Genomic DNA, 23,022 nt, shown 5'->3' with positions numbered 1-23,022 from the left:
CATTGAAGAATCGCTGACAACTATCATATGGAGGGGAGTCCCCCTCTTAGAGAATCGCCAAAGACTATCATATTGATATTAATCATCAGGAGAGCAATCGAGCAATGTGGGACCTGTGGCGACCAAATGTCAGACACTTTGCAAACCATACACAATGCTTTCCAATTTAATACAACAGTGAATCCCAACAAAGGAGGTAACCCACATCCCAAAGGCCCATACATTAAGAAACTATGCTCTAGTCTGCTTTCTAAATGACAAAGACATGTTTATTAGGTTAACTGAGGACTCCCAACTGGGCGCCAGTGAGTGGTTGAGGGTGCCCTGTGGTGGTCCAGTACCCAGTCCATGGTGATTCTCACCTTTCACCCATTGCTGCCTAGAAAGGCATGAGCTTCTATTTGGCTCCAAACTGGATAAAAAGGACAGAGAATGGATGAATGGATTGTCATTAAGAGCATGAACCATCAGAGGTTGACTTACAAGATTATATAACAATATCAGAATTAACAATTTAAATAAATAAACAAGGAATAACACACATATAGCATACTCAGTCAGTCAGTCATTTTCTAACCCGCTATATCCTAACACAGGGTCACGGGGGTCTGCTGGAGCCAATCCCAGCCAACACAAGGCACAAGGCAGGAAACAAACCCCAGCCAGGGCGCCAACCCACCACAGGGCGCACACAAACACACACACACATCCACCGCACACTAGGCACAATTTAGGATCGCCAATGTACCTAACCTGCATGTCTTTGGACTGTGGGAGGAAACCCACGCAGACACGGGGAGAACATGCAAACTCCACGCATGGCGGACCTGGGAATCGAATCTGGGTCTCCTTACTGTGAGGCAGCAGCGCTACCACTGTGCCACCGTGCCGCCCCATAGTGTAAATGATAAAATGCTCATCTGCTAAACACGAGGAGGCCTAATAGCATGAACCAAAGTTGATTTACAAGATTAAATAACAATCTCAGAATTAACAATTGAACAATAAGTAAATAAATAAATAAGGAATAACACATATAGCATACTGTATATGACAAAATGCCCCCTTGCTAAAAACCAGGAGGCCTTTAACGGCAAAATCATCCATCCATCCATTATCCAACCCGCTATATCCTAACTACAGGGTCACGGGGGTCAGCTGGAGCCAATCCCAGCCAACGCAGGACACAAGGCAGGAAACAAACCCCGGGCAGGGTGCCAGCCCACCGCAGGGTGCGCACACACACACACACACACACACAACCATGCACCAAGCACACACTAGGGACAATTTAGAATCGCCAATGCAATGGCAAAATCACCAGTGTTAAATTATCTATAGTGCTCAAGTAATCCTTAACAGAGTATAAATGGAAAGCATGCTTCTATATATACACTTTAAGTGTTAATATAACACTAAAGGATTCAGCCATGTTGTACTGTATATCTGACACAGTAAGTGTTAAAGGGAGTTCTAATAATCCAGAAGTGCTGTGGTACAGGGTATATAATAAGAATCAAGGTAACATGAGGAACTACCCTGATCATACACAACTTAAGAAATAAAACTACAAAACAAGCAGGAAAGTTGTAGAACAGGCTAAGTTAAAAAAAAAATGAACCTAAGCTTTCAAGGCTAGCAGATCACGTTAATATTATACAATGGGTCAGTAAAAATAATTTAATGGGAGTGTCCTTGTAATCTTTGGATTAAAAATGATTAAAGTGTCATCATTTTTTCTTCAGTATTAGTTTAACTCTAAAATGACCCAGTGTGTGCATTCATCCAGTGTTGGTTTCCTCCTACTCCTAAATGCTGCCAGGAAAGACACCAACTCTTCACTACCCAGCACAGGAAATCAAGGTTTGAAAATGGATTTTATTCAGCCTGCTTAAATTCCAAATTCAGTGTCACAGAGAGCTGGGAGTATATATTGACTGCCTCAGGTGCAAGGAAAGAACAAACTGTAGATGGGGACACTAGTCCATTAAAGGGGATGCATCTGGCACACATCCCCTCTCACACCAAAACTATTTACAATCATAAATTTCCTTGGGACTGGGAAGGAAGGAGTACCCAGAGAAAAATGCAGACAAACACAGGGAGAACATACAGTCTCCTCACAGACACAGAAAAGCAGCCATGTTAACTACTGTACCACTGTGTCACTCTGGCGTAAATACAATAACTTTTTTGAAACATCTGTAAATACTTCACAGTGTTTATTTTCTTGTAACTTCCCATGCATTTTATTTAACGTTTATTGCACTTCGTTTGCTTTTTGCTCTGAATTGTACTCTCGTGTACTATACAGTACCCCTTTACTTGTTGCACTGTGAGAGGTACTGTATATAATGAAGGTAAATTAAACATCTAGAATGTGGCCTGGTGGTGTAATGTTTAGCGTTGCTACTCCAGACAGCTGGGTTCAAGCCATGGCTCACTGTATATGTAGAGTTTAAACATTCTCCACCTCCTTAAGGTAATTCGGATACCTCCCATGTTCAGATCAACTCATCCTTATTAAACACCCACATATGATTCCAGCAAGCTATACAATAATTACAACTATAATAAAATTCGAACATGAGCGTCGGTAGGCTTTGTGCCCTAGGAACCAAGTTATCCGAACTATTCTATAACATTTCAGTAAAAATGTAATGCTCTGATGCTAATCTTTCTGATCATGAAATAGGTCAATTGACGAGAAGATTCATTGCAGAATTACAGTATTTGAGGGCTCCTCTAGAATGCCTCTTTCTCTTGCACGATTTGGCTCAAAAACTAATCAGCACATTGTTATCGCATAACAAGCTTTAAGTTTCGAGTTTGGTATTTTTCCGTCTGGCCATTTTAGCACTAGACCGTCCTCAAGAAAATGTGACTCACAGACACAAACAGACAAACATACACCCATTATCGAGATATCATTGTTTTCAGTATCAGGGGACTCTAAAACATCAAGATCCATTGAAAACTGGAGATGGAACTTTTTGACAAATTTAAAGCTTTTGCTCCTACCCCATAGACGACAGGTTATGTTGGGTACAAAGTAAAAATATTAAATAGGACTGATATACAAAAGATGAATGTCTTTGGTTAATTGGTAATGTAAAGCTGTCCTGCATGAGAGAATGTGAAAGTGCATGTGAGCCTTGCAGGGGACCTGCATCCTACCCTGAGGTTCCACTGACAGAGGTTCCAGCTCAGTTGATCCTGTAATGGAAAGAATGGGAGTCACAAATTAATGTCTGAAAATAAACATGATTCCACAAGGCTAGAATTTCTGCTAACAAAGCCTTAAGCTCTACTTACATGTCAGTTAGACCCAGCTCTTAATGAAAATCACTCCTGGATGCCCACTAGCTCACTGCACATTTCAATGACATGTGCATTTGGATGAATGCAAACTTCCTTCAACCAAATGCTAACAAGACAGGGTTGTATGCTGTAAGGGCTTAGCACAACTGTGGAAGATTGACTCCTTCATGAATGTCGGATATTGTCAAGTCATTCCATTATACTCTGTCACTACCCATGCATGACTTAGGAAAACTCATGGATGGGTTATGCAAACTCCATGTAAAAGGTATCCATCAATAGCAACATACAGTATATTGCTGTAGTACATTTTCATATACAGCATGCAGCTCAAAGTGCTTTACCAGATGTCAAAGAAATTATTGCAAGAAAAGAAAAGCAAATTCCGAATAGAGTAAAATAACAATTAATAAATAATATACAAAATGTAACAAAAATAAATCAATATCCACTTACATGATACGATTCATATGCTGGATCACAGACCTTCTGTTTTGCACCATTTAATAGTCAACCTCATACAAATACACTTTATAGAGACAATAAACCTGCTTTTCAGATTTATAAACTTTAAAACATAACAGCTTAAGTGACCAACTCAGCAATTCATTAATAATGGGAAAGCCACACTTTCTGCATCTTTTCAGGAGTGATTATAAAAAGAATAAAAAAAGAATAATTTACAAGTCTAGCTTCCTAACTGTAGCCTCAGTTCTTTTGTTAGCAATATCATATTGTTTTACAAAGGGCATCACAAGACAGTAGTTGCATTATAAATTTTACTGAACTATATAATAAAATATTCCACCACAGAGTCGTTTTACTGTGTCTTTATGTTAAAACATTACCATCCATCCTCTTCCGCTTATGCGAGATTGGGTCACGAGGGCAGCAGCTTGAGCAGAGATGCCAAGACTTCCCTCTCCCCGGCCACTTCTACTAGCTCTCCCGGGGGAACCCCGAGGCATTCCCAGGCCAGCCGAGAGACATAGTCCCCCCTAGCGTGTCCTGGGTCTTCCCCGGGGCCTCCTCCCGGTTAGACGTGCCCGGAACACCTTTACCAGGGAGGCATCCAGGAGGCATCCTGATCAGATGCCTGAGCCACCTCATCTGACTCCTCTCGATGCCGAGGAGCAGCAGCTCTACTCGGAGTTCCTCCCGGATGACTGAGCTTCTCACCCTATCTTTAAGGGAAAGCCCAGACACCCTGCGGAGGAAACTCATTTCAGCCACTTGTATTCGCGATCTCGTTCTTTCAGTCACTACCCACAGCTCATGACCATAGGTGAGGGTAGGAATGTAGATCGACCGGTAAATTGAGAGCTTTGCCTTACGACTCAGCTCCTTTTTCACCATGACAGACCGATGCAGAGCCGGCATCACTGCGGACGCCGCACCGTTCCGCCTGTCGATCTCCTGCTCCATTTTTCCCTCACTCGTGAAGAAGACCCCGAGATACTTGAACTCCTCCACTTGAGGCAGGATTTCGCCCCCAACCCTGACAGGGCACCCCACCGTTATCCAGTTGAGGACCATAGTCTTGGATTTGGAGGTGCTGATTCCCATTAGAGCCGCTTCACACTCAACTGTGAACCGATTCAGAGAGAGCTGAAGATCACGGCCTGATGAAGCAAACAGGACAACATTATCTGCAAAAAGCAGTGACCAAATCCTGAACCTACCAAACTGGATCCCCCGATGCCCTGGCTGTGCCTAGAAATTCTGTACATAAAAGTTATGAACAGAATCAGTGACAAAAGGCAGCCCTGGCGGAGTCCAACTCTCACCAGAAACATGTTCGACTTACTGCCGGCAATGCGGACCAAGCTCTGACACCGGTTGTACAGGGACCGAACAGCCCTTATCGGGGGTCCGTTACCCCATACTCTCGGAGCACCCCCCACAGGATTCCCTGAGGGACACGGTCAAATGCCCAGAGATTGGAGAACCCACCCAGAGTTCCCAGACTCTGCTTCCTCATTGGAAGGCATGTTAGTGGGATCGAGGAGGTTTTCAAATTACTCCCCCCCACCAACCAACAACATCCCGAGTCGAGGTCAGCAGCGCACCATCCCCACTATACACAGTGTTGACACTGCGCTGCTTTCCTCTCCTGAGATGCTGGATTGTGGACCAGAATCTTCTCGAAGCTGTTCGGATGTCGTTCTCCATGGCCTCCCCAAACTCCTACCATGCCCAAGTTTTTGCCTCAGCAACCACCAAAGCCGCATTCTGCTTGGCCTGCCAGTACCTATTAGCTGCCTCCAGAGTCCTACAGGACAAAAGGGTCCTGTAGGACACCTTCTTCAGCTTGACGGCATCCCTCACTGCCGGTGTCCACCAACGGGTTTGAGGATTGCTGCCACGACAGGCAACGACCACCTTACGGCCACAGCTCCTGTCAGCCGCCTCAACAATAGAGGCACGGAACATGGCCCATTCAGACTCAATGTCCCCCACCTCCTTCGGGACGTGGTCAAAGTTCTGCCAGAGGCGGGAGTTGAAGCTACTTCTGACAGAGGACTCCGCCAGACATTCCCTGCAGACCCTCACAACCCGTTTGGGTCTACCAGGCCTGACCAGCATTCTCCCCCACCATCGAATCCAAGTCACCACCAGGTGGTGATCAGTTGACAGCTCCGCTCCTCTCTTAACCCGAGTGTCTAAGACATGTGGCTGCAAGTCTGACGACACGACCACGAAGACAATCATCGAACTGAGGCCTAGGGTGTCCTGGTGCCAGGTGCACATATGGACACCCCTATGCTTGAAAATAGTGTTTGTTATGGACAATCTGTGACAAGCACAGAAGTCCAATAACAAAACACCGCTTGGGTTCAGATCGGGGGGACCATTCCTCCCAATCACGCCCTTCCAGGTCTCACTGTCATTGCCCACGTGAGCATTGAAGTCTCCCAGCAGTACGAGGAAGTCCCCAAAAGGTGTGCCCTCTAGAACCCCCTCCAGGGACTCCTAAAAGGGTAGGTACTCAAGACTGCTGTTTGGCGCATAAGCACAAACAACAGTTAGGACCCATCCCCCCACCTGAAGGCAGAGGGAGGCTACCCTCTCATCTACTGGGGTGAACCCCAATGAACAGGCTCCAAGTCGGGGGGCAATAAGCATGCCCACACCTGCTCGGCGCCTCTCACCAGGGGCAACTCCAGAGTGGTAGAGAGTCCAGCCCCTCTCAAGGAGATTGGTTCCAGAGTCCACGCTGTGCGTCGAGGTGAACCTGACTATATCTAGCCGGAACCTCTCAACTTTACACACTAGATTAGGCTCCTTCCATTTCAGAGAGGTGACACTCCACGTCCCAAGAGCCAGCTTTTGTAGCTGAGGATCGGACCGCAAAGGTCCTCGCCTTCGGCCACCACCCAACTCACACTACCCCCGACCTCCTTGGCCCCTCCTACAGGTGGTGAGCCCATGGGAAAGGGGACCCACATTGCCTCTTTGGGCTGTGCAGGCCTGGCCACTAGACGCTCGCCATCGAGACCCACCTCCAGGCCTGGCTCCAGAGGGGGGCCCCAGTGACCCGTGTTTGGTCAAGGGAAAACGCCATCCAAAGTTTTTATTCTTCATGGTAGGTTTTCTGAACCGCTCTTTGTCTCGTCCCTCACCTAGGACCAGTTTGCCTTGGGTGACCCTACCAGGGGCATAAAGCCCTAGGATCACTGGGACACGCAAACCCCTCCACCACGATAAGGTGGCAGCTAATGTTTAAACATTACATAATTCATAATTTGTAAGGTTTGCAATTGCATATATCTATAAAGTTGTTACAGCACACTGAGCCTACACTCAGTGCAGAGTGCTATACAAAAATAAACTGAGCTGAATAAAATTATAAATAAAACTCATTTTTTCAACAGATAGTTTCAGCAGCACAAAGTCTAAACACTTCCTCACATCCTACCTACTAAACACTGGCAGCTTACAGAAGTGAAAGTTGGCTGGCAAAAAACAAAATGGTATCCCATCCCTTCCCCCAACCCAACCTGTCACACAGATTTTAAAAAGCAAGCTGTTTTGTAACTCCTCACATGCCTCCTGGACAAATCTGTTATGTGTATTGATTACGTGTTGCCTGGAATGAGACCATAGAAACCCACACAGGTGGTATTATCTTCCCTTTAGGGTTTCAGCTCTTTATGTGTCAGCCTTCTTTTTGTCTGCCCATTGACCTAGACCACCCCCCCCCACCCCCACCCAACCCTCTCAGGCAAAGATTGGAAAAAAATTAACATGCCAACAACTTTTGTCTAGTATCTTTTCTAGGAGTATATTTTTCCCATACCCGTACTTTTGCACATGGTTACAGCCACCTAGGCAGTCATTTCAGGGTTGACAAACATATAAACACATCATACAAGCACCCTTTATTATTATTTTAATAATTACATTTAAATAGCACTTTTCTAACTTACTTTACAGCACTTTTGCATAGACAGTAGGGAACCACTTCAACCACCATTAGTGTGTAACTTCCACCTGGATGATGCGATGCCAGCTATTCTTGCACCAGTACGCTCACCTCACATTCGTTATTAGGTAGTGAATGACTGAAACAGATAGTTAACTAATGAGAGACATGAGGATATATAGACCATGGTGGGCAATTTAGCCAGGACATCATGAAATACCCAGACCTTTTTAAAGGAGGCCCATGGAAGTTTTATGACCACAGAGATTTGGGACCTTGGTTTTATATTTCAGTGAGAGATGGGAGCAACTTTTACATCACAGACATTGGGATCCACACACAGACCAAAGGGTAATCGGCCCCTGATGGCCTCACCAGAACTCTTTCTAGGAGCAACCCAAGCTTTTCCTAGATGGTCTCCTACCCAAGTTCTGGCCAGCACCAAACATGCTTAGCTTCAGGTGGAGTGCCTATTCTGAACTGTAGGTGGCATGCCTGCTGGCTAAATCTCAGATCAATTTAACTTCATAGTTTGTCATTAACCACGAACCTCATCAGAGGTTTCATAAGATGAGAGGAGATAAGATGACCTTTTCATTGCAAGAGGAAGAGGGTTGATCCAGAAAGTAAACCCCTACACACACACATAGACAGATAATTTATATGTATATCATACAGTATTTGCTTTATAAAGTGCTCTGAGTAAAAGTGTTATAAAAAAAATCAAAGATTAAGAGTTCACAGATATCACCATGTGTAGTACCAGCATATAAGGTACAATTCATCATAGATAGATAGACAGATAGATAGACTTGGTACTAGGAAAATATTGAATAAAATCATATTTAAATATACAGAAACATATTTACAGTACCAACTGACATGCATCACTATAGATCTGGAGATTGATAGATCGATAAACAGGTAACAAAGAAAGGCGCTATATTAAATACGAAATATAAATGTACGATAAGAAATGCAGACTTTTAGTTGCGATTGCAATATTATACCCAAAAGGGCTTCACTAAACCGTACCTCTCGCTATCCTTAGCAGACCCGTACTAACTCAACCAGTTTCCAGGAAAGTAGAAGCTTTTCGTGTACGCTCGGCCCCCGCCCTCCAGGAAAGGCCTCACCTCCGTGTAGCCACGCCCTCGTGACATCATCGGCGGGAAGTCGGGATTGGAAGCCGCGCTCATCAAGCACGCAGCATTCCAGCGGAGAGCAAAGGCGTCTGTCGTGCATACGCCGAGTAAAGGAGGAGGACGAACAGGCAGAAAAGAAGATTCTTTGTATTTTTTTTATTACCTCCCGTAACATTTTTTTTTGCACTTCAGAATCTTTTTGCACACTTGAATATTTTTTTTTTACGTCGGACTATATTTAACATTCCAGCGTTTGTAGGCATTCATATTTTGTACTGAGGCTAAACATATTTTTTAGTGTCGATCTTTTAATTAACGTTGAAGAATAATGGCTAGTGTGAACTCCTTGGAAGCTGTAAAGAGAAAAATTCAGAGTTTGCAACAGCAGGCTGACGAAGCGGAGGACCGAGCCCAGATTTTACAGCGAGAGCTGGACAACGAACGGGAGCTAAGGGAGAAAGTGAGAAAATATCTGTATATATACAGACTTTTTACTGTGTCCTTCAGACTTTTCTTAAACTTTTGTCACTTTTCTCCTTGTCCTCTTCCTGTCTTTTTGCCTTTTTTCTTCTCCTCCTTCTCTACATCTTCAGACGGAGCCACGTAAATTCATTCATTGACTGCCGTTAAACGCGGTGCTGCCTTAATCATACAATAGAAGGCGTTGGCTCTTGGAAGCAGGGTCGCCGAATCAACTGGATGTCCCGCGCGGGTCCTAAAGCTTGCCGTGTTGTCTTACACACAGATGTTTTTCTTTCTGGCCTATTTTAAGTCAATCTGCACTTTTTTTCTGAACCTGCATTTTCTTTTATGTGGTCAAAGAAAGTTGAATATTGACTGAACTGACTCTATCAGCCCATCCCAGGGCACACACCCAGGTACATGCACAGCGGGCCAGACTCAGTCAAACAAAATGCATTTACACTATTTGAGGATTCCTCACTCGAAGATAAGAACATGCATACTGCATACATGAGTCACTCCAGCCAGAAGTGATTTTATATAGCTAATTTAACAGTATATATACATTTGTAGAATGCCTTTTTTTCCAATTTAAAAATAATGATGTAACACTTTTAGTGTTCTTGTGGTATGACTTTTTGGTGATGTGGACTTTACGGTTTCTCATTTTATTGACCATTTTAAAAGGTTGAGTGGGAGAAGTGTTGCTATTCATATATATTTTTTCATTTGTAAAGGAATTCATCCATTAACTTATCAAGTTGATCCCTTTTTATTTACCATTACAGTCCGGGTCCCTAATATAGTAGAATTTAGTAATGGTGACTGAACGTAGCTGCAGTTTTATCATTCCAACTGATTTCTTAGTCTGTAGTAGTCATTTTTGTTTTTTTGTCTGTGCTGTAAGCCTGTAGTTAAAGATAAAATCATGGAACCAGCTGTTTTACTTCCCTGAACAAAATTGGTTTTTTTTTTGTTTTTTTTTCGGGGTGGGGCCTAGCTTTTACTCCATGCTAGTCTTATTTTTATTCATGTGCTTAAGATTTTTTTTGCTTGCTTAGCAGCAACAGCTCGTTGTCACTAAGCAAGCAAGCACTGATGCCGTAGCCAGTTTGATATCTCCAACATTCATGTAATTACAGTCCTGAAAGCCAAGGGTTTTCATTTTGTCATGGGAAATTCCATGTGGTTACTATGCTTCATTTCAGTGACATACTTTGGTGGTAGTTGCTAATAATTTAAAGTTTCCTTTGTTTCTTATTTTTAAGTGGATTTAAAAACATTTTTTTATCTATAAATTATTCATGACAGTCACTTAATGATGTAGTTGCACAGTGGTGTAAATATTAGTGTCTCTACCTTTTGTTAAACCTATTTTTGCACCTTGTCTAAGCTCTTTGAAAATGTTTTTTTAAAATAAAGCATTTAACTGCATGTATCATTTCAATGCACTTTCAATGCAATTTATAACAGATGGGATATGAATCTTAAATGAAGACTCCTCAGTGATGAAACACATTCAGTTAACATTCTGCAACTAGAAGCCTATGGCATCAGCATTGACTTAAAGTCATTTGTACACTGGTTAATGATCAGGTAACAGTACATAAAGGAGAAAAAAAAAAAATCCATTGTTTGTGAGATTCCTTCATGTCTCATTGCAAGATCATTTTTCTAGTTTAATGTATTTTAATGCCATAGATCAAATATCATGAGCTACTTAGGATTTACACCTGATATAAAACTTGGAAGGTTATAAAATACTGAATTAACTGCAAAAATCAGAAATAGCCTAAATCTTCAACAAGGCATTAACACCTGCAAAATGTCATTTTAGATTTGGCAAGTTCAAAGTGTAGGGTGTATAGAGGCATAGGCAATGTACAGACAGAAATAAAAAGGCAAATATAAAAGTGTCAGTTTGAGCTATTTTTCCCCATTTGAACTATCCCCATCCATGTCCCAAAATTAACAGCAACATAAGATATGCAGAGTAGTGGTCAAGGATATTGGTGGAAATTAAGGGAATGTGTACTTTAGACAGAAGCCTGAAATTGCATAATCATGCAAAGAGTTATGGGAACCTGGGACAAAATCCAAATCATGCTTTGAAGACCATGTTGGCTCTTTTTATTTATATTTACATAAAAGAGAGCCTGTAATATAAAAGTAGAATGTGATCTCCTGTCTGTACAAGTGAAGTGACCAAACAAAGTTAGTTGACCAAATGTTGATTTTTTTTTTTCTTGTGCACTGTGGGCACGATTAGATTAATGACCCTCAGTGTGGTGCTGTGTGTGCATTCTGGTGCTAATTTGCTGTGAGAGCATTTCCAATGTTAGCTGCTTTTTTGCATGTGCCCACAGCTTATTTAATTGACTGCTGTCTTTTTAATTTCTTAAGACTTTAAACTTTTAATTTATTACTGCAAAAATTATGTTGTGGAATGCAACATTCAATACCCCAGATAAATAAAACTTATGATTGGTAAAATATTTAGACTTACAGAAAGGAACATCCATTTAATTAAAAGCAGAGGGAGCACTCCTAAAACATTTTATAGAATGAGAAACACTACCATAATGACAGTGCTGGATGTGATGAAAAGTACAGATTGAAGTTATTTACTTGTGATTCTCTTCTTAGAAGAGGGCTTAATCCACAGAAGTGTTTAGTAAATCCATCTTTTTTTGTTAATCTGCTTTATCAGGTTCTTGGTTGTTAGTAACCTGAATTTTATACAGGCTGCAGTGTGGGTTGCCATAAGAAACCTACCAGAGATAAAATGCCAGTCTATTACAGAACACACATATTCACTTGAGGTCAATTGAGTTAACAGTCCATGATGTAATATCATGTTCTAGGACTGTTTGAGACCTTGAGTAAGCCCGTAAACAGACAATATCATCTTGAAGTTTCAAAGCTCATATTTAGATTATTGCGGACACATTAAAACTAGGTATTCCTATTCAACTAGACTGATGCCACCCCAGCTTAACATGTGTCTATGAGCTCTGATGTGACTAAGTTATTTACTTTATCAACGTGCCACACCATTGAAACTTAAAACCTGTGCTTTTTTTCTTTAATTTATAATTTACAGATGTTTTAATGGGACTCATTAAGTGCTGCTTAACCCTTGATGAGCTATCTGAGTACAAATATGTTAAAACTGAGATTCCTGTATATGACACTCTTAAATCCAATTGAATGTTGCATGGGTCAGGAACCAGTTCCAGCAACATTGAGGGCCAAGAAAGGAACAACCCTGGACAGAGCAAAAGTCAATTTCACAGTCTGTTCACACTGATACACAGGCTATTTTGGGCTTTCCCATTTACCTATGAGTGGAACACAATACACAGGTACAGGAAAATTCAACACATGTACATATGGAGAGCTGCCTGGAAGATATAATTTATTAATTGAAAGCATTAACAGTAATGCAAAACAGAAATCTGGTGGTAAAAAGCAATGGTAAAAATATTTAATCACCATCCTTCTTAATATTCAAATGGATCATGACAAGGAAAAGCTTATTCATGTCGTCTTAAATAAGGTAGTACTTCCCTGAACAGAGTTAGGCAAATTCAAACGTTGGTCCAAGGAATTCAAATTTAATTCAGTTTATTTCAAGTTTTGTGTTGTTAACCATACCTGACATAAGATATTTTTTTTTTTTTCCCCCGCCATTAATTCGTGATAGGAAACTAGAGTGTAAATTGAAGAAAAACTTTGCTGCACTGAAACTCAGGAGTTAGACATTTGGCATATTTTCTTTATTTAAATGCTGGTGAGTAGTAGCTTTTGAATATGCTCTACAAATAGTGTATTGCTTATCTAAATATGACTTGGATGTACTTAAACAAATGGATGGACTTAACACCTATAATGAGATTATAACAACAAGGCGTACTTACTTTAAAGCTCTCTCTGCTTTTTTTTGAACATGTCTCACTTTATCATACCCAGTATATGACATCTCATGAAAATATGTAGAGTACTATAAACAAAGATGACTGACAGTTTACAACCTCTGCCTGTTATCACTGGGTCAGTTTAATGCAGCCATTTAAAACACATTTACAGATGTGTTTTAGACTTTTAAGCATTGCATTATATATTTAAAAACGAAAAACCTTGATCTTGACATAGCTGGTTATGTTGCTGCCTTGGTAGCATTTGAGTCCAAATAGTGGCACCCTCTTGGGAGTTTGCCAGTTCCTCTCTGCTGTATTGTGACCTGTGAATGTGTTTGAGAATGTCCCTTGAAGTGGACTGAGATCCCTATTAGGGTTGCACCTGATGTTGCCATGTTCAATTTTGGGGGTGTCATCCCTTTTACCGAAAACCGATATAAAAAAAAAAAGTGTTGCTTCAGTGGAGCAAGTTCCCAATATTTTCATAAAGCATCGTCGATGAACCATTTGTGTGTATTATAGTGTGAACTTAAAAGCATTATTGTCGTTCAGTGTTGTGAAGTGGGTTATTTTTTAACTGTAAGTACTAAAGCAAAGCTGCATTTCAGAAACAGTTGATGATTGTAGAATAAAATAATTACAAATTACTGAATTTTATATACTGTACATTTATATAAACTGTTTTCTAACCGGTGTGACTTTTTCTTCCCTTCACTGGTTAAACCTTCATCCTTATATCAATATGAATTGGGTATAAAAAAAATTGAGTCATACATATTCATACATCAGTATGGGTTCTAGTTGCTAATTTAAAGTGTTTTATGTATTGAGCTAGTCAAGCTCATGTTAACATTTTATCCAAAGTGACTTGCAAATCACAAGTTCATTGCGCAATTTTACATATTTTTATAGCTGGAGCCTAATCAGGTAAATTTAATTGCTCTGTGTTATGCATTGATTCAGTGTTGATGGTAGAATTGGCAGCCTCCTAGTTAACAATCCATTGATTTTGCTGCCTAGGCCGTACTGCATATAAATTATGAAAGAAGCTTACATTCCGAGACTATAGAAATTCCATAAAGCAGGTTTTTTTTCCAGACATTTATCTAGGTAGAAGGCAGTCCTTGCTGATAATAAAAGTTGGTGTTTAATTATATGATTTGTTGCTGCTTCTATTCTTTCAAGGCATGTCTTTATTACACTGTAGATTTTCATTTTCTGGCTTTATCCACATGTTTAGTGGACTAGAACAGATTTATAGTTCTCGGTCCTTTTCTCTCGTTTATTTACAAACATTTAACACCGATAAATCATGACGCATAAACAAGTTTAAATGGCATCAAGTTAGCGAACAGGTTGTTTATCATTTGTATCATGATGTTTTGCAAAAAAATAAAACAATTAAAACCTAAATGCAGCTGTTTACAAAGCCAAAAACACATTGCTTTAGCACCAATTAAATGGCTTCTAATTAACTGGTTGAAATGAAAGCCTTCAGCCACTGTGCCTACAGCCCAGGACTTTAATTGAGGACCTCTGCCATTAAGCTTCATCTCACATTGCCTTTTGTCAGTTGCAAACAAGTAGTATCTAGTGTGATGCACACCATTGGTTTACTTTCATCTTCGGATTTCCCATATGACCCTGAACATGTCCTATAGCCTGCTAGTGGTCAGTTTGTAGAAACGGGTAAAAATCACTTTGGGTGAAAGTTTCCTCTTAATAAAGGGCGGGACATAAATATAAATAAACAAGCTGGGAAATGATGATGCACAGTTCTCAGTAATAGGCTGGTTTTTTAAATTTAGATTTTCTTAAAAGGCGTCTTTCAAAATTCGTGTCATGATTTTGAGAATAACTATCTTTTACTATTTAGCACTACCTTTTACTTACTTTTCTTTACGCACTTAACTTTTTTGAAGAGGCAGTACTGCTTATTCTCATTACTTTACATTCTCACATCCTTCCTGTGGCTGTTCAGACTGATTTCCAGGTTGTTGGGCTCTGACAAGTACAAGGAAAGACTCATCCTTTAAACAGATTGGAGTGATGGTAGGTTTTATGACGCAAGAGTGAATCTCCGTCTGCCATTCTTGTCTGGTCCCCTCAGGGCTTTTTGTAAAGTTATAAGAAACCTGATGGGGAAGGACTTTTAGAAATTTAAATGCAAAATCCTTGAGGGCGGACAGAATGCACTTAAGCCCCACCCTCTTAGACGACAACTGCCAGACTGTATTCGGGAGATAAGAAGAAATCTTGTATGGATGTGTGGAATGTTTCACATTCCTGTGGATTCCAGTTGGGTGAAGATACGGCCATGAGGCAGCAAGGCCCTTGGGCAGACATTTCAAATTGCCCTTAAGTTTTATACTTTTTGTTGTCTTAATCAAATGTTCAGCCTACACCTCCCCAATTGTTTCTGTTAGCAGAGGGGTTCATGTTTCAGAGTGATTCATTATAAATTTGCTTAAAGCAAGGTCTTGCACTTGCTTTGGTTTCAAAGTAATCTTTTTTTATATCTAAAGGAAGAAAACTCCAGTGTCTTACTCTAACTAGACTTTAAAAGGAAATAATTTGAAGTTGTTTTATTTTAGCAAATTGGAAACAGATGATTTTTCTGCATATTCATATTTCTCTTCCTTGAGGGGATCAGCTGGAAAAGGAAAGCAAGAATGAAACTGTCCATGTAATTAAACTCGGCTGTTGAAATTAACAGATGACTGACCCCAGAGACTGCTACAGTAAAAAATTGGTTGTGTAAGGGTTCCCATTCAGTTTGTCATTGGGTGGTGGTGTTATAATTAACAAAAGCCTTCTGGAATCATGTTTGTAAATCTGATGTATTTTATGGGGGAGTGTAAGGAAGGATTCTGCTTGGTCATCTAGAATTCTTGTGAACTCTGAGGGGAATGTCTTTGCAGCTTGTTCCATTCCCACGGAAAGGAATGGTTTATCTGTTTACTTTCCTGTGGTTTAGTTGCAGCTTCCACAAAAGGAGCTTTTACTTTTTGGTGATCTGTCAAGGGTGGACCTTTAGTGCACTGTTAAACTCACATTGTTAAGCCATCTTTCCATTAAACTGATCAGTTTGGTCTAACCTGGAACTTTATCTGTATGGAGTCTGATCCTTTTAAATAGTATATCTCAATACTACTGTATAGCATGATCCTGTTAGACATTATTCTGGTCCACAGTTTTATTTCTTTTAAGCCTCATACTTTGGAAGTCCTGCTTTAATTTAGCATATTTTTTTAATTATCTAATAGTTTTGTTTTGGGAGACTCGACTTTATTCATTCCTAAGGAGGTTAAATCTTAATGGCATGTTACTATAGCTCCAAACTGCAGGCATTCATACTTTACAGCTTTACTTTCTTGCAAAGACTTTATCATGCAGCAGTATCATTAATTTTTCCATGTGGCATGGCACCACTTCAAAGTTTGATTATTTCAAAATGTTGCTATCTTGTATTACTTCCTCTGTGTTTTATCCCACAAGACCTTTTCCATATCTTTAAATGATACATAAATACTACCTTCATCTCAGAAAAGATAATCCTGTTGGACATTGTGCCCTGTAAATTTTCATTCATCCATTTCCTGAGCCATTTTACACAATTTGATGGCTGCTGGCAGCCAGAGACAATCCTTACAGCATTATACACAATGGTAGGATCAGCTTTATGTAAGAAACCAGTCCATCAGTGTGCATATTTGCACAAACAAGCACTCTTGGTCATTATGGATCAACTGAGAAATACCTGTTTTAATAACCTGCATGTCTTTGAGAAGTGGGAAGGAAAATCCATACGAGTCCCACTTTGTGATCCAAATACTGCTGTTCTAAAAGCATAAATGTATAGTTCTGGAGAGCCCAGAAGTCTATTGGCCTCCTGTTTATACGGTACATTTCTTTTAGAAAATCAAGTTTACACAATTCCTGAGTTTAAGAAAGCATAAATTAGGAATGCTGCATTGACAGATTGAAAGGCTGGTCTTTTCCAAACTCCTAAGTGGAGTACATATTAAAATGAAGCTATAAAGTAAAGTAAAGTGAAGTAAAAAGCTGTAGTATAATAATGTATAGTCCATTACAGACAGAAAATTCCAGAATGGGAACTTAGAAGAGTTAAAGTTTCAAACTGGTTTAAATCATTTGGTGAAACCTCACTAGAGACTTAGAAAGTAAAGTAGTGGCCACACTAAGAGGTCTATTTGACATGAATAAGGGAATGGAAGTAGTTATGGGTCCCAGATGGCAATTTCTGTGTGGGAGTGTACTGTGAAAGAAGGCACCGGTTGTATTTAGAAGTCATCCATCATTTTGGTCTTTCATGTTGTCATTCTACCATTTATGGAGTGCATTAGAACAAGTTTGAAAAACAAAGACCATTCCGCCCAACACAACTGGTCAATCCTATCCACCTAATTTCTCCAAAATAACTAACTCAAGTTTTGAAGGACCCTAAAGTGCAGTTATCAGCCTCACTTACGTGGCAATCTATTGTATGCGTTTAAGATTGCCCATATCCCTTTTGAAAAGTGTACATGTATTTCTAAGTAACGGTCCACCATACTAATTCCTTCCAAAAATTTAAAAGCTTCAGTCGTTAAATCCTGCTCTTTGCTGAAGAAGTTACACTCCTTCAGGTTTTCCTCCTAACTCGTACATGGCAAACCTGAAATCAACATAGTCAGTCTTCTCTGGACTTTACTAGTTCTTTTTTTTTATTATTATTATTTTTTTTTTGTTTTCTTGAAGACCAGTACTCCAGGTAAGATCTCACTAGTGTATTATATGGCCTTAGCATGACCTACTTTGACTTGTACTTTACACATTGGGTTATTTAACCTAACATCCTGTTAACTTTAATTGCTTCTTTTTGCTGTCTTGAAGTAGATGGTGACAAGTCGACTGTGACAGACCTCCTATTGTGTATTCAAATCCTTTTTGTAATATCCCGCATTCATTAAACTTCATCTGCCCAAGCTTATATTCTGTCCAAGTCCCCCTGTAATAATTTGGTTGTTTTCTAGGTTATCTGATATTCTACCTAGTTAGGTATCCTCTTCAAACTTAACCAGCTTTATGTTCCTTTCCAGATTGTTTACACCATAACGCCCCCTGTGTCTTAGCCAGTTTTTCACTCCTCTATATACTACGCGCTGAATTCCCACTTCTGTAAGTTTGATGCCTGGCTTTTTATGTGGTAAACTATCAAAAACTTTATGAAAATCAAGGTAAATAATCATATGCCCCTCTCTGATCATATAGCTTTGTTGCTTTCTCGAAGAACTGCAGCATTTTAGTAAAACATGGCCTACCTGCCTGAGGATACTGTATGTTGGATATTCACCAATACAGTTGTTCTTGCAGTATGATTCTCCGTATTTCAAAGATAATTTCTTCCATTTATTTCCCCATAATACATGTTACGAATTCTGATTTGTTGTTCCTTGGATCTGCCCATTCACCTTTTTACATAAATGGGCAATATTTGCTAACTTGCAGTTCTCCTGAATTCCTCAGTATGCAGTGATATATATATATATATATATATCTATATATGATAATATTTTTAGAAAAATATGCATAAAGAGTTATGTAATCCCTGTTATCTAGTCCATGCAATATGTTTGCTTTCAGCCTTTTAATCCAAGCAGCAGTTCTCCCTCCCTCTCTGTCTCTCTTCAATTTTCTGATCATTAAGTACTTCTTTCTTTGTCCTGATTACTGTTGAAAGTATGTCGGCTTCTTGGTACATGAAAACTTAAGACAAATTCAAGTTTAGAATGTTTTAATTTGCCTTTAGTGTTATTGACCATCTTGGCTGTTTTACTACTAAAATAATCTTTTCTTCAGTATTTCTCTCCAGTTGCCATTTAGCTTTTCTAAACATTTTTTTTTATTACAATAATGGTTAATCTTATAAGCCCAATGGTATGTACTGAAGTTGTTAGTCTTATTTATATAATTTTTTTCCTCTTTAGAGCAGTTTTTCTGATCTCTTTATATACAGTAACTCTAAATGGATTTCTTTAATTTCTTACTGTTTCTAAATTTTGGGATGAATTTGTCTTGCATTAGTCACAAAATCTATTATACCTGTTCCACTTTGTTTTGGGGGGGGAGAAAAAAGTGATATTTGCATATTTTATTTACTTTCACACACACATTTTTTTCCCTCTCTCCCTTCAAGCCCGCTTAATCTAATTCAGGGTCATGAGGGCAAAAGTATACATTTTTAAGGGCACCGAGCTGGCAGTATATAACACAGCGGCCACTAGGAGCCACTACACACTTTGAGTATGCTTCTTAACTCAAAAGGGGAAAGTAGGAAGGAGTGCTGGTGTGGAGGAGAGAAATACTAGGGGCTGGCAACCTAGTTTTTGAAAGAAAATTCTAATCGTCTCCTTAGAATAAGGCCAAGTAATAAATACCACAGGTGGCAAAACCTCCTGGTTGCTAAAGGCCATATGTCCTTTCTGTATCAAAAGTAAACCTCATCTGGGGATTTAAAGCTGCCTTACTGCCAAAGACCATATTAGTGAACATTTTGGAGGAGAGAGAAGTACAGGTACAGGACTTGGAGGCAGTTTGCGAGAGATGGGAGATAAAGGCAGTTTATTTTTTTTTGGTTGGGGCATACTAGGCCAGTATGTATGTAAGTGCATGTCCCACCATAACTAATCTGTGGGACTTGACACCTATTTTGTCTGGCTGGTTAGACACAAGTTTTGTTTTCTTTTGTTTGTTTATACCTTGGATTATTCCACTATATATGTCCTTTTGGTAGCTATTTTTGTGCCTTAAAGCACCAGTTTTCTCTCTCTGTCCATCTATCTCTATCTATCTAAAATACAAAAACTTCAGCCCCACATAAATGCAAGCAGTTCTTTTGTGTTTTGTTTTCAGTAGTGAACTCCATCAGGTTTGATGTCAGTCTTTGTTTTTGCAGTACTGCTAAGAAATAGTAGAGAGTTGTTATAAAGCCTAGTTTTCTTTTGTGTTTCTGTTGTTAATGCATCATTCCAAAAGTTGCAGGTAAGGCCTAGCCAACCAATAGCGGCTTATATTTCATCCTGATCTCTTCCTGTGTTCACTCCCACTGCAGCCCCCTGACCAAGTTTAGTGTTTAAACTGCAGTTAGTAAGATGATTAAGTCTGTAATTTGAATTTAAGTTTCTTTGTAAAGTACATGCCAGGAAGAAGTCTTTATTTCTCTATCAGAATTACTGATGCTCTTCGGTACATTTCATACTGGATAACTCAGTTGGGAAGATACTGTTTAGGCTAAAAACCATCATATAACGGAAATGTGAAAGTCCTCAGATCGTTTCTTCTACACTTTTAAGATGCCTTACAGATCCTTTTGGAAAATGTTTTCTGTGTAAATTGTACCATAGACAAATGGAATAAACTATCAAGTAGTGTAAATCTAAAACTTAATGATTTGCCACTTCAAGTGAAATAGGGATTGTAGGTATTGGTGGCTCTGTTACTATGGTTGAATGGCTTGTTCTTGTCTACACTTTAAGTCCCTTTTATATAAGCTCTTCATTTGTCTGTTGTACTGCTGTAGGTTCAATTTATTTTAGTTTGCATTTCCCCAGGATGACATACCAGTTCAGTGTATCTATGACATCTGTCAGTTAGTGTTTTTGTTTTCTACTAAAACTTTTGTTTCTTGAATAAAGAGTGCTATCTCTACCTACCTAGCATGCCTGCAGAATTTGTTCCAAAACTGTAACACTTCCATTTTGTTTGAAGAAGAGATTTCTGGTTTCTGTCAAGTACTCTCCACCATCACTTTCCACCATTGGATACAAATGTAACTGTTGCTTGATTTTTAAAAAAAAAAAAAAAAGCCGCCTTTCCAATCAATGTCTTATTGATTTTTGAGCAGCAGTATTTGGCAGCATTTTACCCCTCTTTGCCCAAGACTAAAGAGGTAGTGTTCAGTAGTTTTGCATGAACCTAGTTTCTAATATATAAAAATAACATACTGTCTGACTAGAATTGCACACAATACATAAATTACTATCTCACTAGCACTTTATAGAGTGTGAGTGGATCCTTTGTTTGATTGACTGCCAACAAATTCTGTTTGTCCTTTTTTAATTTGTTTTTCTTTACATTTAAAAAAAATTTCATACTTACGCAACTTTCACTTTGGTTTTATATTTGCTGACATTTTCTGAAAGTAGCACTTAACTTTCTGCCAAACTAAACTGTATCATATAAATGTTAGCCTAGGCTAAACCTTTTGTGTATATGTGCTTACACTGCCATATGTCTGCAAAAAAAAAGTTAAATGAATTTCCCCAGATTTTTGTCTAGTAAACATTCTTAGATTTTCTGTTTTGTTTGAATTCCACACTTAGTTTTATTTCTTTGACCTTTTCTTCTCAAATTGAAAATGATCTTGGTCCACACTTACGTTTTCGCATAGTTTACAAAAAAATCCTTGTCCATACTGAAATGCTCAAAATCGCATATGATGGCAACATTTGCCTATCACTGGGCATGCTCAGATTGAAGGCAAACTCCTTGAAGGAACTATATAGTACAAACATCGGACCCTAATGAAAATCAAATTACCATGTGCTGTCGGCGCTTACATTTCTCTTAGTGAGGTCACAGCATAGAGAAATTCTTTAAGGAGCCATAGCAAATTGCCTCAGTGTTGCATTAATGTGCTGCTTACAGCTGAAAATAAATTTTCAGAAGTGACATTTAATAGTTTTTAGCTCTATGTTCAATCACAATATGATTAATTATAAGCAGTCCACAGCAATCCGAGCACATCTCCTAGCAAATAGCTACTCTGTTTGAGAAAGTGTGCGTGTGAGTCTGCATCTTCATTTTACTGCACTATGCTTTCATGTCTGTCTGTCTTGTAATACAGTAATCCCTTCTCGATCGCGGGGGTTGCATTCCAGAACCCCCTGCAAAAGGTGAAAATCCGCGAAGTAAAAACCATATGTTCATATGGTTATTTTTGTATATTTTAACCCCTTATAAACTCTCTTACACTATTATAAACATTTCCCGCACAGTTATACCGCATAAACCCTTTGTATTCTTTTAGATATTAGGAAAGATTCGTTGAAATTGTGTATGTAAACACAGTTTATATACAGTAAAACCTAAATATTATTTTAAAGATATCGAGCGTCTCTGTCACATGTTACAGACATTATGACAGACAGGCCACCAGCAATAAATGTGTACAATTCAAGAAAAATTGTATGCAGTAAAATGTGTGTACAGTGACACTAAACTATGTACATGTAATAAGTACTGTATGTAGAAAATTATGGTTACTCGCCAACAATGACACGACAACTTGTCCGGTAACAATGAGTTTAATTTTACTGCACAACAAAGGAGAGTGTTACAGCTTTTCTAAAGGAGCCTCTTCAGGCGGTGTAGCACCGTCGTTGTTTTTCCGGCAGTCTTCAATCCAAATCCCTAAAGCAGATTCCATCCGGACTACCGCCTTATTACATCCACTTACAACTCGTTTTGTGCCCTGTTTAAAGGACACTGCGGCTGTAGATCTTGTATTCTTTTCCTCCTTTTTAAATAAAAAGAATCTTGGATTCATTGATGCCGTAATGGCGTCCTGCAGTGGTGTAGCTGTTCCCTTCTTTCAACATATCCAAAACTTTTACCTTTTTGGCAATCGTTAGCATCTTCTGTTGGCACCTGGGCACGGCCTCTGATGCAGGAGCAGATCGTTTTG

The 23,022-nt window shown here is 39.4% G+C and overlaps 1 protein-coding gene across 4 annotated transcripts in view; it reads left to right on the top strand.

Moving 5' to 3' along the window:
• Positions 1-23,022, top strand: part of tpm4a (tropomyosin 4a) — a 62,169-nt gene that overhangs the window by 19,442 nt on the left and 19,705 nt on the right. Inside the window, exon 1 of one of the 4 annotated variants that reach the window (XM_039767002.1) lies at positions 8,959-9,352. The exons of 2 other annotated variants lie outside the window; for them this stretch is intronic. In XM_039767002.1, the coding sequence (XP_039622936.1) occupies positions 9,221-9,352 (132 nt within the window). In that variant the 5' untranslated portion in view covers positions 8,959-9,220. Of the gene's footprint in view, positions 1-8,958; positions 9,353-23,022 lie in introns of those variants that run through there. One more of the 4 variants, XM_039767001.1, reaches the window with a different exon arrangement.

The sequence above is a fragment of the Polypterus senegalus genome, chromosome 10 (assembly GCF_016835505.1).
Source record: "Polypterus senegalus isolate Bchr_013 chromosome 10, ASM1683550v1, whole genome shotgun sequence".
In the NCBI taxonomy this organism is placed as follows: domain Eukaryota; kingdom Metazoa; phylum Chordata; class Cladistia; order Polypteriformes; family Polypteridae; genus Polypterus; species Polypterus senegalus.
This window is presented reverse-complemented; position numbering and strand designations above follow the sequence as displayed.